At 47.0% G+C, this 18,999-nt stretch overlaps 1 protein-coding gene across 1 annotated transcript in view; it reads right to left on the reverse strand.

The window, feature by feature from the left end:
- The window catches only part of RNF13 (ring finger protein 13), a 247,592-nt gene that overhangs the window by 45,959 nt on the left and 182,634 nt on the right, over positions 1-18,999 (reverse strand). Inside the window, exon 6 of the mRNA XM_029065872.2 lies at positions 16,957-17,047. Within this exon, the coding sequence (XP_028921705.1) occupies positions 16,957-17,047 (91 nt within the window). The remainder of the gene's footprint in view (positions 1-16,956; positions 17,048-18,999) is intronic.

An 18,999-nucleotide genomic window follows, 5' to 3' on the forward strand; every position in this document is an offset into this window, starting at 1 on the left:
GCTGGGACAGATACAAAGTAATAGGTTGGACACAGTCCCTGTCCCATATGGGGCTCACGGTCTTAATCCCCATTTTACAGATGAGGGAACTGAGGCACAGAGAAGTGACTTGCCCAAGGTCACACAGCAGACAAGTGGCAGAGCCAGAATTAGAACCCACGTCCTCTGACTCCCAAGGCCTGGTTCTTGCCACTAGGTCTTGGTTTTAAAAGAACATTTCTCACTTAAAAAAACAAAAAGTATCAGGTCAAATGTAGCATAAAGCCCAATGTACAGAACGGCAAGCCGAGGCACCGAGAAATAAATTCTCTGTTCAACCTTCTAGCGAGGTTGAGTGGCACAATTCAGGAGGACTGAATTCACCCCCCTCCTTCTCGATCCCCTCCCCCAAACACACACTTGAAAAACAAAATGGTATTTGTTAAGCACTTACTATGTGTCAAGCACTATTCTAAGCACTGGAATAGGTTCAAATTAATCAGGCTGAATACACCCTTGTCCCACGTGGGACTCACCATCTAATTAGGAGGGAGAACAGATATTGAATCCCCATTTTGCAGCTGAGGTAACTGAAGCCCAGAGACATGAAGTGACTTGTCCAAGGTCATACGGCAGGCAAGTGGCAGAGCCAGGATTAGAAGTGTGATCCTCTGGCTCCCGGGCCCGTGCTCTATTTGTAGGCAACACTGCTTCCCTCCCCGCAATAACACAAGCGACACTTCTTCTCTAGCCCAAAAGCTTCGGAAAAGCGCCTACTGAAAGCTGTGTTTATGTCTAGGCTAATAAATGGTCTGAAGGATGGAGAGAGCGAGAAGAAAAAAGTTTTTCAAAGACCCCGACAACCTAGCTCCCTTCCCAAAATGGGTGTGCTCTTTCTGTTTCTGGCAGAGCATATGATATCGCCAGTGGGGCTTTAACCATGTACGAAGATCCCGATTCTTCTCCTTCCCTGTCAGTCCTCGTGGGAAAGAACCAGTAACAGTCAGGTGACCTGGATTCCAATCCTGGCTCTGCCATCTGCCAGCTCTGTGGGTCCTTGAGCGAGTCATTTAACTTCTCTGTGTTTCCTCAACAGTAAAATGGGGATTCGGTATCTGTCCTCCCTCGGACTTAGACTGCGAGCCCCATGAGGGGCCTGATTATCTTCTATCTACTCCAATGCTTAGTGCAGTGCCCGGAACTTAGTGTTTAACAAGTACCACGACTATTATCATTATTATTCTTATTAATAGGGGTTTTTCCAGCTCCTTCTGCTCCCACCAAGGCGGAGAGCCTGTGGAAACCCTTGAGTTCCTGCCCATTTTAAGCCCCGGCTAAAATGGGAGAAGCAGAGCAAATCGATCAATCAATCGTCTTCACTGAGCACTTACTGGGTGTCGAGCACTGGACTAAGCACAAAAGAGCAGAGTTGGTACACGTGATCCCTGTCTATAAGGACCTTATAGTCTGGAGGACTGTCTTCTACATTCTTAATTTTTCAAAACATTTCATTTCTCATCAGGCTCCTTGCTTCACGCTACACCAGTTGTGTCCCGCCCCCCCACGCCCCAAAACCTCTCTGGGGTGGAGCCTGTCCAGCAGGAGAGAGGAGGGAGGGGGAAGGGGAGGACCCGCAGGCTCGGGGTTCAGGGTTTCTCCACCACAAAAGCACACAGAGGGCACCTCCTACCCCAACCCCTTCCCCCACAATCAATCTATCAAATTTACTCAGTGCTTACTCTGTGCAGAACACTGTTCTGAGTGCTCGGGAGCATACGCTATAACAGAGTTGGTAGATATGTTCCCTGCCCACAACAAGCCTACTGTCTAGAGGTAGAACTCTGTGTGCAGAACACTGTGCCGAGCATTTGGGAGCATACACTATAACAGAATTCGGAGACACATTCCTTGCCCACAATGAGCCTACAGTCGAGCGGGAGAAGCTTAAAGTCCACTCTCAGAACATGAGGAATAATAATAATAATTGTGGTATTTGTTAAGCGCTTACTACATGCCAAGCACAGTACTAAGCCCTGGGTTGGATACAAGGAAATCAGGTTGGACAGTCCCTGTCTCACGAGGGGCTCATAGTGTCAATCCCCATTTTACAGATGAGGCAACTGAGGCACAGCAAAGTGAAGTGACTTGCCTAAGGTCACACAGCAGACGTGTGGTGGAGCCTGGATTAGAATGACCTTCTGACTCCCAGGCCCGTGCTCTATCGACTATGCCATGGTTGCTACAGCTGAATTATGATAAACAACAACTTTAATTTTTATTTTGGTCCGTGATTTAGCCGTTTTATCCTTTCACCGTTTGTATATCACCAGCGCCCCGCACCCAATGTAATAGATATTAAGACTAATAAATACCCACGGAGCTGAGGCCAAGCCCAATGCTGTTCTATTTTTAACAGCTTCTCTCATGTTCTCAGCTTTGTCGTATTATCTTTACAAGTCGTTATAAATAAGCATGACACAGTGTTTGAAAGGAAAGCTATTTTTAGGCATCCGAGGCAGTTTCATAGTCTCATGTGCATTTAACTTGGACAGTTTATAGTTCAACCTATGCAACCTACTCTGCCTTCGGCAGCCAAGTCCTCGGCAAGAAATGCTAAGAATTTATCAACATTTTCTATTCTTGAAGACTAGCTGATATCAACCTCGGTCTCATTAAAACTACTCAGAGAAGCCACAATAAAACCACATGCACTCTCCATCGATAAGTGATCTGGCCCATCTCACTTTTATAAGAAATACAACTATGACCATTTTAATTTACAACCAAACGGTCAAAACATCTCTAAAAGCAGGTTGGGCGTGCAGATCGGAATATGCCTCTCGGCCATTTTACGGAGGACCTGATACCAGGACTCTCGCACACCACGGGACTTAAAAGCACTGGGTTAAGCAGGTTCGGAGTGGGTAATTTTTACAGTCACATCGTGGGCTTTTCTGGGGCCTCCTGATTGGGAGATGACCTGATTGACAGCTGCCAAGGATTGCCTTCGCTTCTGCCCTGCCCCCTTGTTCTATCACTAACCTGCCTGGATTTGGGGGACTGATAATAATAATAATTGTGGTATTTGTTAAGCGCTTACTAGGTGCCAGGCACTGTACTACACCCTGGGGTAGATATAAGCTAATCAAGTTGGGCACAGTCCGTGTCCCACACTGTGTCTGTTAATTATTGCATTGTACTCTCCCAAGAGTTTAGTACAGTGCTCTGCACATAGTAAGCGCTCAATAAGTATGATGGAATGAATGGTTAAGGCCTGCCTGATGTTAGGGTTGCCACATACACTCCGAGCCAGGATATGCCTAAGATTTACTTCAGTCTGTTCCTTCGAGTCAGCAGAGAAAAGGTGGTCCTTAGTACAGTGCCTGGCACGTAGTAAGCGCTTAACAAATACCATTTAAAGAAAAAAAAACCCCACTATCTCCTGAACCGATCAAGTAGCGTTTCTGTCCAATGGGATGACACCACCACAGAACGCCCCTTTCACTGTTAAGAAGGACCAAGAATTCCACACTTTCCTCATTTTGGGAATTTGCCCTACAGAAGGGAAAGAGTGGGGCAAATGACTCAGAAGAAGCAGTGTGGCTCAGTGGAAAGAGCCTGGGCTTGGGAGTCAGAGGTTGTGGGTTCTAATCCCAGCTCCGCCACTTGTCAGCTGTGTGACCTTGGGCGAGTCACTTCACTTCTCTGTGCCTCAGTTACCTGAGGCAAAATGGGGATTAAGATTGTGAGCCCCATGTGCAACCTGATTACCTTATATCCACCCCAGTGCTTCCAACAGTGCTTGGAACATAGTAAGTGCTTAACAAATACTATCATCATTTATAACCTGGGAGCTGCCCCCAAGGAGAGGTTCCGAAGGAGAAGCAGGGAAGCAGAGTGGATGAGCAATATGATTTCCAGCCTGCTCTGTCCCTCCCTTTCCCTCCAGTCCCTTGGCCAGCCAATCAACGAGCTGAGTGATGTGGGAAAATTTCAGCCGGTGGCAATAACGCTTTGCGCGGCCCACCCAGCGCCTTTGGCATTCTGTCCTTGGGAGGAGTGCCCGGAGTTGGGCTCTTATGGGAAGCTGACGGGGAACCGTGAAAAAGAGCACGGTGATTAGCATCGGTGCACGATTTCTGTTGCATTAGCAAATTTCACATGGTTTCCCACCAGCGAAAGCTTACATTAGCAGCCTCTGCTTAGTCTGGAGGGGATTAGGAACAGCATTTTGCAGCGTAAATGACCTCCAAATTGATCCCACAGTATAACTGCAGGTAGGTCTGTGGTCCGTTGTGAGGTTCTGGGTGGCCCGAGGGACTGTGGACCACGACAGGGCGACGGGAAGAGCCAGATGCCGGGGGGGGGGGGGGGGCGCTTTCTGCCCAGCCTCAGCCGACCCTGGTTTCTGCCTCTGTCTAGAGAGGCTACGATTGCTGCTGCCGCTTCTGTTGTTCTAATAATAAGAAGAAGAATAATTATGGCATTTGTTAAGTGCTTACTATGTGCCAAGCACTGTACGAAGTGCTGGGGTGGTGGATTCAAGAAAATCAAGTTGGACACAGTCACTGTCCCACATAGGGTTCACAGTCTCACTCCCCATTTTAAAGATGAGGTAACTGAGGCCCAGAGAAGTGAAGTGACTTGCCCAAGGTCAAACATTAGACAGGTGACCGAGCCGGGATTAGAACCCATGATCTTCTGACTCCCAGGCTCGTGCTCTATCCACTAGGCCATGATGCTTCTCATGCTGCTAATAAATTCATCTGGGTGTGAGGGAGAGAAAGAAAGAGAAAAAGAGAGTGAGTGAGTGAGTGAGTGAGTGAGTGAGTGAGTGAGTGAGTGAGTGAGTGAGTGTGTGTGTGTCTGTGTGTCTGTGTCTTCTCACAGAGAAGCAGCACGGCTCAGTGGAAAGAGCCCAGGCTTGGGAGTCAGAGGTCGTGGGTTCTAATCCCGGCTCTGCCGCTTGCCAGCTGTGTGACTTTGGGCAAGTCACTTAACTTCTCTATGCCTCAGTTACCTTATCTGTAAAATGGGGAATAAAACTGTGAGCGCCATGTGGGGCAACCTGATCATCCTGCATCCCCCAGCACTTAGAACAGTGCTTTGCACGTAGTAAGCGCTTAACAAATACCACCATTTTATTTTTATTTTCTCCTTTTCCTGCATTCTGCCTCCTAATCTTGGACCAGTCTCCTTCCACCATGGACGTTCCACTTCATTTATCTGGGCCTCGGTTACCTCATCTGCAAAATGGGGATTAAGACTGTGAGCCCTACATGAGACCTGGGCTGGGTCCAACCTGATTAGCTCGTATCTATCCCAGTGCTCAGTATAGTGCCTGGCACAGAGTAAGCGCTTAAAATACCACTAAAAAAAATTCCACCTACTAACCTCATAACGGCAAGCAAAGAGAATCGCTCTATTTAATGAGATATTAGAGCCATACGACAAAGAATTCAGTCATAATCGTTGGCATTTACAAGGGTGGCCCCAGCAGGACTGCGGAATGCCCTGAACAGTCTCAAGTCTCTCTAAGGGAGCGGGGCGGTGTTCGCCGGGCGGGGGCGGGGAGGGAAGGGTGGTTGGGGGCTGCTGTGCTGGACTGCGGCCCGACCCCCCAGGATGCTTTTTGAAACCACGCGGGAGCAGCCCGCGGGAACTGTGAGGTCGTCATTGTGGACCCAAGAAAAATAACAAGTAGCTAAATTAACTGCTGCCGGAAAGATTGTGTCCGTCTGGGGAACGGTGCGGCGTCTGCAACGAGCTCACGCTTTTCACCGTAACTCTGCTACTGAAGCTAGAAGCAGCGTGGCTTAGTGGAAAGAGCCTGGGTTTGGGAGTCATAGGTCGTGGGTTCTAATCCCCACGCCGCCATTTGTCTGCTGTGTGACCTTGGGCAAGTCACTTAACTTCTCTGTGCCTCAGTTACCTCGTCTGCAAAAATGGGGATTAAAAAATGTGAGCCTCACGTGGGACAATCTGATTATCCTGTATCTACCCCAGCGCTTAGAACAGTGCTCTGCACATAGTAAGCACTGAACAAATACCATAATTATTATTATTATTATTACTACTGAAGGCTCCAGCAGTTCAGAAGCCAACCCGAGAAGGCTGCTGGAAAATGAATGTTTTTAGGTCCTCTGGTGAAGTCACCAGAAGCAGTGCGGCCTAGGGGACCTAGCACAGGCCTGGGAGTCAGAAGGACCTAGGTTCTAATCCTGACTCCACCACTTGTCGGCTGTGTGTCCTCGGTCCAGTCACTTCACTTCTCTGCATCTCAGTTACCTAATCTGTAAAAAGGGGATGAAGACCGTGAGCCCCACGTGGGACACGAACTGGGTCCAACCCGATTAACTTGTATCTACCCCAATGCTTAAAATAGAGCCTGGCACTTAGTAAGTGCTTAACAAATACTGTTAAAAAAAAAAAAAATCAAATTCCAGTGAACTGATCTTTTGAGCCTCCCGGGGCTAGTCTCGAGAAAACCATAGGCATTTTCCTAAAGTACTGTGATGAGAACAGTATTCTAAAAGAACTGTTCTCCAGAAATAATTCAAATAATTCTACTATTTCCTCAACCTTCCCCGGGAAAGGCAGACGGTGAATCAGACTGAGAACCCTCCTGCCCTTTGGGTGGGAATGAAAGTGATTGAGGCGTCATCAGTGCGGAATCACACGAGTCCAATTCTTTGACTTGTGGATCAGAGGATTCTGCTGTGAGGAAGGCTTCCCTCACCTGCACCAAGCGCAGGGGGCTAGGCAACCACCAGGTCATGGAAGCAGAGTGACTTAGTGGAAAGAGCACGGGCCTGGTAGTCAGAGAAGCTGGCTTCTAATCCCGCTTCTGCTGCTTGTCTGCTGAGAGACCTTGGGCAAACTGCTTTACTCCTGGGCCTCCATTTCCTCATCTGTCAGATGGGGATTCGATCCTTACTCCCTCCTACTTAGACTGTGAGGCCCATGTGGGACAGGGACTGTGTTCCCGTTGATTATCTTGGATCTCCCGCAGTGCTCAGTGAATAAGAATTATAATAATATTGGTATTTGTTAAAGCGCTGGGGTAGATACAGGGTAATCAGGTTGTCCCACGTGAGGCTCACATCTTAATCCCCATTTTACAGATGAGGTAACTGAGGCACAGAGAAGTGAAGTGACTTGCCCACAGTCACACAGCTGACAAGTGGCAGAGCCGGGATTTGAACCCATGACCTCTGACACCCAAGCCCGGGCTCTTTCCACTGAGCCACGCTGCTTCTCACTTGTCACGTACTGAGTGCTTCACGAGTACCATCCACAGTAACAACAGCAGCCTCTGAGTGTCTCGTGGGAGAAGGAGAGTTGGGGCACAGCAGCAGATGTGTACACTTGGCAACCATTTGGAAGTAAAGTGGGTGTTTCTCCAGCCCGCTGATGGTGTCTCTGGTCATATTTCAAAGGGGTGCATCCTGGTGGCGCATTAAATCAATCAATCGCATTTCCTGGGGGCTTACAGTGTGCACAGCACTGTATTAACCGTTTGGGAGAGGACAACACAACAACAGAACAGACACATTCCCTGCCAACAACGAGGGTAGACCCAGGGGCTTCTGCTGGCCACATATCAGTTCTTGCCGGGGAAAGGTATGAGTAACCAGGAGAGAATAATAATAATAATAAAAAATAATGTTGGTATTTGTTAAGTGCTTACTATGTGCCAAGCACTGTTCTAAGCACTGGGGTAGACATAGGGGAATCAGGTTGTTCCACATGGGGCTCACAGTCTTAATTCCCATTTTACAGATGAGGGAACTGAGGCACCGAGAAGTTAAGTGACTTGCCCAAAGTCACAGAGCTGACAAGTGGCAGAGCCGGGATTCGAACCCTTGACCTCTGACTCCAAAGCCCGGGCTCTTTCCACTGAGCTACGCTGCAAGGGGAGGGGTAGCTATTACTTGCTCCCCACACCGCCATCCCCTCACAGAATTTGGCCCTCAGAGGCGACAGTTTGAAGCAGGGGGTCTCGTTTCCCAACACGAGGCCGAGGCTACTGGTCACTACTGTCGCCCCGCTTTGACACCATCTGAATTCTAAATTTAGTCCCTCCCCAGAACGTGCTGTCCGTCCCCATGAACGGGCCCAGCGGGATCTCTCCTCGGCGGGGTTTGCCTTGCCAACTGACGCTCCGCAGAGTCGTCCTCTGGGAGCTGGGTGCCCACGCTGTTTTATTTTAGTCGCCCGAAGGTTCGCACTCTTTCATTCTGCTCCAGAGTGGCCTCTTGAGGACTGCAGAGCTGGCAGAGTTACGCCTCCTTTGCTTTTCTCTCTCACGTTGTGCAGGTGATTTGGGCTAATTGTACATTTCACCTGGGTGAGGTAGTTTCCCCTGAGGGAAGCAACCAGGGCTGCTCTAAACAGAGAGGACAGAATATGCAGATAGGCAAGCCACGTGGAACCACAGGTTTAAAAACAAAGGAGCTGTCAGACTGGACCCTTGCTGTTCCAGAAAACTTTCTGTATGATCAACACTGTGGTAAATTGTTATTATCATTATGGTATTTAATAATAATAATGTTGGTATTTGTTAAGCGCTTACTATGTGCCGAGCACTGTTCTAAGCGCTGGGGTAGACACAGGGGAATCAGGATGTCCCACGTGGGGCTCACAGTCTTAATCCCCATTTTACAGATGAGGTAACTGAGGCACCGAGAAGTGAAGTGACTTGCCCACAGTCACACAGCTGACAAGTGGCAGAGCCGGGATTCGAACTCATAACATCTGACTCCAAGTGCTTACTATGCGCCAGGCACTGTACTAAGCACCGGGGTGGATACGAGCAAATCCAGCCGGACACAATCCCTGTCCCGCATGGGGCTCACAGTCTCAATCCCCATTTTACAGATGAGGCAACTGAGGCCCAGGGTCATGAAGTGACTTGCCCAAGGTCACAAAGTAGACAAGGGGCAGAGCGTGGATTAGGACCCATGACATCCTGACACCCAGGCCCGTGCTCTAGCCACTACGCCATGCTGGGAGGATGGAAGCAGAAACAGCCCTGGGCTAAGAGGCAAGGAAGTTGGGTCATAGGTAGTGTAACGGAGTGGGTAAGGAGCTTACGCCCTACTCTGCTTCCTGAGTCCACGGTGAGGCCCAAGGAGGCCGGGCATAGAAAGGGCGATGCAACAGAGAAGCAGCATGGTCTACTGAAAAGAACACGGGCCTGGGTTCTAATTTCGGCTCTGCTACTTGTTTGCTGTATGACCTGGGCAAGTCACATCACTTCTCTGCCCCTTGGTTACCTCATCTGTAAAATGGGGATGAAGACTGTTAGCCCCATGTGGGACATGGACTGTGTCCAATGTGACTGCCTTGTATCTACCCCAGATACAAGTTAGTACAGTGCCTCACACGTAGTAAGTGCTTAACAAACGCCATTAAAAAAAAAAAGGCAAAAATGAAAACAAAAGACAGATGCACTGTGTGAACACACACCGACGACAGCTTTCAATCACAGGTCACGATCGTGGCAGAAATTATCTCGATTCCCAATTATTTCAGTGCCAAATCTCTCCTTTTCATTAAATTCAGCCTTCTAACCCAAAGCAACATTTTACCAGCATGGGTGGAGAATGCACAATCGAGACATTTTCCTCTTTCCTTTCCCCCCGCCTACCCTGCTAGAGGTGAAAACAAGCAGGCAGTAGCCTCAGGCAGGTGATGGGAAGTTAGAGAAAGAGAAGGGATGAGCTAGAAAATTTAAAACCTGGATGTTCAGCTGTGTTTACAGCTATGCAGCTCAAAGAGTGAAACGTTCTTGAGAGATGGAGGAGGAAGAGGAGAAGGAGGAGGAGGGCTTGACAATTAAGTCCCTAAATCAATAACAACATTGGTTAAACGCTTGCAACGTGCCAAGCAGCTGGAAGAATCCAAGAACGTTACAACTGGGATAGGGTTCCTGGCCCACAAGAGGCAAACGATTTAAATGTGGGGAGGGGGGACCCACAAGGAATGGGAGGGGGAAAAGGACGGGGAGCGAGATGGGGAAAGAAAACAAGCTGAATTTCATATTGCCAAAACAGATTGCCAAAACATCAGTTCATTATTGACTGGAGGTGGGTAGTGTCCTTGGCCTTCTCAGCTCTGGTCAGGAGCAAATCAGGCGGTCAATTGGATTTCTTGACCACTTACTGTGTTCAGAGCACTGAACTGAGCACTTGAGAGAAAACATTATAACAATATAACAGACACATTCCCTGCCCACCACGAGCTTGATAATAATAATAATAATAATAATAATAATAATGATGCTATGTGTTAGGCGCTTACTATGTACCAAGCACTGCTCTAAGCGCTGTAGTAGATACAAGATAATGAGGTTGTCCCACGTGGGGCTCACAATCTTAATCCCCCTTTTATGGATGAGGGAACTGAGGCAGAGAAATTATTACCCCATTTATTTTGTTAATGATGTGTATATCTCTATGATTCTATTTATCTTGATGAAGTTGTTTCGTTCTGTTTTGCTTTGCTGTCTCCCCCGTTTAGACTGTGAGCCCATTCCTGGGCAGGGATTGTCTCTATCTGTTGCCTGACTGTACATTCCAAGCGCTTAGTACAGTGCTCTGCACATAATAATAATAATAATGTTGGTATTTGTTAAGCGCTTACTACGTGCAGAGCACTGTTCTAAGCGCTGGGGTAGACACAGGGGAATCAGGTTGTCCCACGTGGGGTTCACAGTCTTAATCCTCATTTTACAGATGAGGGAACTGAGGCTCAGAGAAGTTAAGTGACTTGCCCACAGTCACACAGCCGACAAGTGGCAGAGCTGGGATTCGAACTCATGAGCCCTGACTCCAAAGCCCGTGCTCTTTCCACTGCGCCACGCTGCTTCTCTTAGTAAGTAAGCACTCAATAAATACTACTGAATGAATTAAGTGACTTGCCCAAAGTCACACAGCTGATAAATGTTATGGGATTAGAACCCATGACCTCTGACTCCCAAGCCCGTGCTCTTTCCACTAAGCCGTGCTGCTTGGGAGACAGACATTAATATAAATAAATAAATTACGAATACATACATTTAATAATGATAGTAATGATGGTGTTTGTTAAGCGTTTACTATGTGCCGTGCACACATATGCTGTGGGGTTGGGACGAACCTGCCCAAAGGTGTAAGTCAGTCCATTAAGTCAGTCCATCGTATTTATTGAGCACTTACTGTGTGCCGAGCATTGTACTAAGTGCTTGGGAGAGTAGGATATAACAATATAACAGACACGTTCCCTGCCCACAACACGCTTCCAGCCCAGAGGATGAGCTAAGCCACGGAAAGCGGGATGAAGGTAGGCATCTATCCACTCTCTGCTCGTATCCGAGGTGCTACTCGGCTCCCACAGCATCTGGCAGGAGGGTGGAGGTGCTGCTCTATGGGAAGCAGCAAGGCCGAGTGGCTAGAGCCCGGGCCGGGGAGTCAGAAGGACCTGGGTTCTAATTCCGGCTCTGCCACTTGTCTGCTGTGTGACCTCAATGTTGCTATTTATTAAGTGCTTACTATGTGCAGAGCACTGTTCTAAGCGCTGGGGGAGATACAGGGTAATCAGGTTGTCCCACATGAGGCTCACAGTTAATCCCCATTTTACAGCTGAGGTGACTGAGGCACAGAGAAGTTAAGTGACTTGCCCACAGTCACACAGCTAAGTGGCAGAGCTGGGAGTCGAACCCATGACCTCTGACTCCGTAGCCCAGGCTCCTTCCACTGAGCCAAGCTTCTTCCCCTTGGGCAATGGCTTCTCTTCCCTGGGCCTCAGTTACCTCACTGGTAAAATGAGGATGAAGACTATGAGCCCCATGTGGGACTGGGACTGTGTCCAACCTGATTAGCTTTTATCTACCCCAGTGCTTAGAACAGAGCTTGACACATAGTAAGTGTTTAACAAATACCATCATCATTATAGGGAAGCAGCATGGCTCAGTGGAAAGAGGCTGGGCTTCGGAGTCAGAGGTCATGGGTCCGACTCCCGGTTCTGCCACTTGTCAGCTGTGTGACTGTGGGCAAGTCACTTAACTTCTCTGTGCCTCAGTTACCTCATCTGTAAAATGGGGATTAACTGTGATCAGGACGACCTGATTACCCTGTATCTCCCCCAGCGCTTAGAACAGTGCTCTGCACACAGTAAGCGCTTAACAAATACCAATATTATTATTATTATTATTACCACAGTCCCTGTACGCCAGAGCTGTAGAATGGAGGGGACTCTGGGCCATGAGGAGCTAGGCTTTTTAGGGGGCAGATCTTCGTCCCCGCAGCATTCGGGAGCCAAACCGAGAGCAGAATAAACAAGTTGGAACAACTCCTAACTGCTGCAGGATGGCAGAAGACACCCCAGGTGGCAATCCTGTCGGCAATTCCCTTTGGAGAAATATTTCTTCTCTAGCAGCTCTGTTTAACGTTCACGCGATAGGATCGCTCTCCCCTAGGCTAGGGAGCCCTGGGCTTAAGGGACAGGGTTCATTAGACTGCAATCTTACTGTGCAGCCAGAGAAAATAATTGCACATACCACGATATTTAAAGCTTCGTATTGCTCTGAAACTTAAGATGGCCCTGGATGTAAGGAAGTCCTCTAAAATTGCTAAAGTTTGTACGGGCTGGGACCGTTTTTTCTTTTTTTTAATGGTATTTGTTAAACACTTCTTATGTGCCAGGCACTGTACTGAGCGTTGGGGTAGACCCAAGATCATCAGGTTGGCCACAGTCCTTGCCCACATAATAATAGTAATGATAGAAGCATCTGCAGCATGGCTCAGTGGAAAGAGCATGGGCTTGGGAGCCAGCGGTCATGGGTTCGATTCCCGGCTCTGCCACTTGTCAGCTGACTGTGGGCAAGTCACTTCACTTCTCTGGGCCTCAGTTCCCTCATCTGTAAAATGGGGATTTAGACTTTGAGCCTCAGGTGGGACAACCTGATTACCCTATATCTACCCCAGCGCTTAGAACAGTGCTCTGCACATAGTAAGCGCTTAACAAATACCAACATTATAATTAAGTGCTTACTACATTCCAGACACTGTACTATGCCTTGGGGTCGCTACAAAGATAATCAGGTTGGCCACAGTCCCTGTTCCACATAGGGCTCACAGTCTTAATCTCCATTTTACAGATGAGGGAAATGACACAGAGAAGTTAAGTGGCTTACTCAAGGTCACACAGAAGACATGTGGCAGTACCGGGGTAAGAACCCAGGTCACCTGACTCCCAGGCCTGTGCTCTATCTACTAGACCACGCTGATTCTCATAGCCTAGGGGTAAAAGGTCTTTTCTGCCTTTTAAAAGTTCACAGGTCTAACACAGTGTTCTGCACAGAGATGGGGTTGAATAAATGCTGTGGATAGTGTTGGTGCTTTCGACTGAAAAGATAATTCATCCCTCCTCTCACCTTTCCTGCATTTCTCCCCCACTAGACTGTAAGCTCCTGTCGGACAGGGAACATGTCTACCAACTCTGTTATAGTGGACTCTCCCAAGCCCTAATAAATAATAATGTTGGTATTTGTTCAGCGCTTACTATGTGCAGAGCACTGTTCTAAGTGCGGAGGTAGATACAGGGCAATCAGGTTGTCCCATGTGGGGCTCACAGTCTTCATCCCCATTTTCCAGATGAGGTAACTGAGACACAGAGAAATTAAGTGACTTGCCCACAGACACAAAGCTGATAAGTGGCAGAGCAGGGATTTGAACCCATGACCACGAACCCAAGACCCATGACCCCTAGTACAGTGCTCGCTCTAGTCTGTAAGCTCACTATGTTCAGGGAAAGTGTCTGTTCATGATTATATTGTACTCTCCCAAGTGCTCAGTATAGTGCTCTGCACACCGGAAGCACTCAATAAATACGACTCAATGAATGGAATGAATGAAGTACACATTTAATAAATACCACTGTTTGATTCTGGACACTTCACTCTTGTCTCTCCTGATCTTTTAATATTTTAAATCCTCTTTTTACCCTCAAGACTTGGTTAAACTATTAGGCCACAGGCAGTCTGGAGAGGAGAGAATAGGAAAGAGAGAGGAGAGAGAGAGCACAGTGCATACAAAGCAGAGGCACGGAGGAAAAGCAAGGCAAAGGCACAGAAAAATAAGGGAAGACAAAAAGCAGAAAGTTTTCCTGTTTGGGCTGTCCCTATCTTAGATCCTCCCTCTTTTCTAGTTACTCAGTCATCAGGATTTACTGAACACTTATTGGTTCCAGAGGCCTGGAATCCTACAGTAAAAAATAAAAGACAGAGACTCTGCCCTTGAGAAATTTCCACTTGCATAGCAGAAGGAGGAAGAAGAGAAAGTAGCCTAAGATATGAGAGTATTTCATTCGGTTACATTTATTGAGTGCTTACTGGGTGCAGAGCACTGTACTAAGCACTTGGGAAAGCACAATACAACAATAAACAGTGACATTCCCTGCCCACAATGAGTTTACAGCCTAGAGGGGAAGAGATACTTAGATAAATTGATTGCGAAAAAAGAACTCAAAACCTTCACGCTGTTTTCAAAGCAATATGGCCTCATCCTTGAAACAAGAATAATAATAATGATGACTGTGGTATTTGTTAAGCGCTTACCATGTGCCAGGCACTGTGCTAAGCGTTGGGGTAGATACAAGATAATCAGGTTGGACACAGTCCCTGTCCCACAAAGGAATCTCAGTGTCAATCCCCATTTTACAGATGAGGTAACTACAGCACATAGTAGTTAAGTGACTTGCCCAAGGTCACCCAGCTGACAAGTGGCACACGAGGTACAACTCCTACAATTATGGACAAAAACAGGGGTAATGTCAGACAAAATCTTCCCATATTCATCAAACCTCCATTATAGAATTGAGGTCATGAATGTCTAAATGTGCTTCTTCAGAAATGAAAATTCTTCTTTGGTATGGCAATGATAAAATAGGCTAGACAAATAGCATACTGTGCTCTCTCTCTCAGATGTATGCAAACTCTGAAATTTATGCGAGTTTTTTTCCCTTTGAGGAATTTGCAATGTGGTACTACATCTTTACTTACGAATGAAAAGCCAAGCATATGAATCTTGAAAATCTTGACAAAATATGAGTCAGAGCTTATGCCAGGAATATATTTTACAGAGTCCAGTAAGCACTTTTTCAAGTCAGAATTTTTTTTAAAAAAAGGCCAGTTCGATTAACTAATGGACAGGTAGATACACTAGACTATGAGCTCCTTGTGGGCAGGGAAAGAATCTACCAACTCTATAATATTATACTCTCCCAACTGCTTAGTCCAGTGCTCTGCACACTGTAAGCCCTCAATAAGTATGTTCAATTGAAATATGATTGAGACTAAAGAAAAAGAGGATAAATGGAATCAATCATCAACCAATGGTATTCACTGAGTGCTTACTATTTATAGAGCATTGTACTAAGGGCTTGGAAGAGTCCAATACAACAAATTAATAGATACGTTCCCTGCCCATAATGAGCTGGGGGGGCGGAGGGGGCGGCCAAAGTCCGTGTTCAAGCAGATTCACTATGTACCCATGATCCGTCTTGGGCTCAGTTTCCTCAAAAAATCAATGGTATTTATTGAGTCCCTACTGTGTGCAGGGCACTGTACTAAGCACTTGGATAGATATAAGTCTATCCCCTATGTCTACCCCAGCGCTTAGAACAGTGCTCGGCACATAGTAAGCGCTTAACAAATACCAACATTATTATTATATAAGCTAATCTGGTTGGACACACTCCTTGTCCCACATGGGGCTCCCAGTCTGAATCCCTATTTTACAGATGAGGTAACTCAGGCATGGAGAAATTAAGCGGTTTGATCAAAGTCACACTACAAGACAAGGGAGGAATCAGGTCTTTCTGACTCCCAGGTCTGTGGTCTACCCGCAAGGCCACGCCGCTTCTCTTGTATAGCATAATGTCTTGATTATACAACTAAATTCAAGCTGGTTTTCCACTGGAATCAGGGCCTCCTCAATCATCATAGCCCCTGGGTACCCTAAAACACTGCTAAAATGACATGAGTGTCTAACTACCCTTTTTCAACCAGGATAATTTGAGCCTCTAAACCGCAACCCCTCCAAGAGGCCTTCCCTCTCTACCAAAAGGCCTTCCCTGACTAAGTCCTCCTTTCCTCTTCTCCCATTCCCTTCTGCATCACCCTGACCTGCTCCCTTTATTCACCGCCACCACCCTCAAGCCCCACAGCACTTATGTCCATTCTGTCATTTATTTATTTCTACCAATGTCCACCTCCTGCTCTAGACTGTAAGCTCGTTGTGGGCAGGGAATGCACCTATCATATTGCTACACTGTACTCTCCCCAGTGCTCAGTTCAGTGCTCTGCACACAGTCGGCGCTCGATAAACACGACTGACTGACCGAAACTCTCCCTGGATTATGTAAGCTCCACGTGGAGGGGCGGGAACGTGTCTATCAACTCTGTTATATCTTACTCTCCGAAGTGCTTGGTTCAGTTCTGTGCACACAGTAAGCGCTCGATAAAGACCAGTGACTGATTGATGGTGACTCGTGGCAGGCACAGCTCCTCTCCACTGAGGATTTGGGGTACACTGGGAGGCGGGGGGAAGGTGAACAGAGCAGCCCAGAGAACGGCAGTTCGGCCTGTTTTTCCCCTACGTAGCCAGCCTGGCACTCTCGACTGTGAACCCAGGGTAGGGGCCCAGAGCACCGCATCTGAATTAATGCCCCGGCATCCTTCCCACTGCTTAGTTTGGTACAGGGTCACACTATAAGCACCAAAACCGGAATCACTGTTGACTGACTGAATATCCCGTTAAATCACACGAAATCTTAGAAATCAGAAACCCTTTACATGGAGATCGTTATTTAGGAGGATGAACAGAGTTTGTCTGAAACAAGAAGTCTTTGCAAATTGAATGACTAGCACCATAATGATATCTGACATATAAAATAAACCGTGCCTAAAGGAAGACATTTTTCTCAATTACTTACCCTTTTTCATAAGTGAATTCATCTTTAAGGGAATTCGCTGATGCCTCTCCAATAAAGACAGATGGGATATCAATCTTCTTCAAAACATCAACTGTGCAGTTTGGGAAAAAAAAGAAAAGAAAAAAGATAAAACACTGCCCTTAAATGTCCTCAGCCAGTACTATCAATTCAGCGGGCTTCACAAAGTTAGAGAATCACCTGAAACACTTAAAGACAGGTATTCGGGAAACTTTGTTCTGTGATTCGGTAGCCAATGTGATAGATCTTATAATGCACCTTGGAAAACCTTGGGCGTTGCAAAGGAATTCTCCAAGCAATCTGGGATACTGAAAGAATTTGTCCCTGAAATGCTTCAAGACAGCTATTTGGGAAGCTTTGTTGTGTGATTCGGTAGCCAATGTGATAGATCTTATAATGCAACTTGGAAAACCTTGGGCGTTGCAAAGGAATTCTCCAAGCAATCTGGGATACTGAAAGAACTTGCCACTGTGTGCCCCATACATAATGAGTTAAAATTAACAGGACCATTAATCAAACGGAAGAAATTAATAAAGGAACAGCCACTAAATTTCATTTAATCCCATCCTTGAGGGGTGAGTTCAGAACTACTGACTTACTTTCTACCAGCAGGCGGTGGAGTTATTCACTGCAGACGAGAAGCTGCTTCTGGACTTCCCAGAGATTCCTTCCTAAGCCCAAGGCAGAACTCTAGATCAATCGAGCAATGGTATTTACTGAGCACTGACTCTGTGCAGAGCACTATACTAAGTGCTTGGAGAGTAGAAGCAGCATGGCTCAGTGGAAAGAGCATGGGCTTTGGAGTCAGGGCTCATGAGTTCGAATCCCAGCTCTGCCACTTGTCGGCTGTGTGACTGTGGGCAAGTCACTTCACTTCTCTGTGCCTCAGTTCCCTCATCTGTAAAATGGGGATTAAGACTGTGAGCCCCACGTGGGACAACCTGATTCCCCTATGTCTACCCCAGTGCTTAGAACAGTGCTCGGCACATAGTAAGCGCTTAACAAATACCAACATTATTATTATTACAGTACAACTACCCCCTTTATTATCAATGTGACTCATCCAGAAGCTAGGGGTAAACACCATTTTCCCTTGGGGTATAATTGCAAAGCTAAATATTATTAGTAGTAGTAATAATAATAATAATGATGACATTCATTAAGCACTTACTATGTGCCAGGCACTTTACTAAGCACTGGGGTGGTTACAAGCAAATTAAGTTGGATGCAGTCCCTGTCTCATGGGTCACAGTCGCAATACCCTTATTACAGATGAGGTAACTGAGGCACAGAACAGTGAAGTGGCTTGCCCAGGGTCACAGAGCAAATGAGAGGAGGACCAGGGATTAGAACCCACGACCTTCTGACTCCCAGGCCCGTGCTCTAGTCGCTACCTCAGGAAGAAATCTCACTGAGTTAAAAAGTGCTACCTCCTCAATAGTAATAAAAATTAATAAGAATAATTGTGGTACTTGGTAAGCACATTCTGTATGCCAGGCACTGTCCTGAGCACTGGGATGGACAGAAGCAAATCGGGTCGGACACAGTCCCTGTCCCACTGGGGTTCACGGCCTCGATCCCTATTTTCCAGATGAGGGAAGTGAGGTCCAGAGAAGTGAAGTGATGTCCCCAAGGTCACAAAGCAGATAAGCGGCAGAGCCGGGATTAGAACCCATGACCTTCTGACTGCCTGGCCCAGGCTACTCCAAGCTGCTTCTCTATCACCTGAAATGATCTTCTTCAGCCATCACCTGAAAGGTGGAGAATACACCGGCACTGGGGAGGGAGGGGGGTGGTGCGTCTAGGCGATCCCCGGGTAGAAAACTAATTCGCCCCTAAAAATAGGGGTGGGTGAACGGAGCTCCGGAAAAGGCCATAAGAGCTCTTGCAAACACCTACTCTGAGAAAGCAACTGGCCCAGATTTGAATCTTGGATGATGGCACAATGCTTTGCCCAGAGTGGACCCCCTAGAAATGCTGGTCACATGATTTTACAATAGTAACAATAATAATAATGACGGTATT

This window comes from Ornithorhynchus anatinus, chromosome 1 (genome assembly GCF_004115215.2).
Source record: "Ornithorhynchus anatinus isolate Pmale09 chromosome 1, mOrnAna1.pri.v4, whole genome shotgun sequence".
Classification (NCBI taxonomy): Eukaryota; Metazoa; Chordata; class Mammalia; order Monotremata; family Ornithorhynchidae; genus Ornithorhynchus; species Ornithorhynchus anatinus.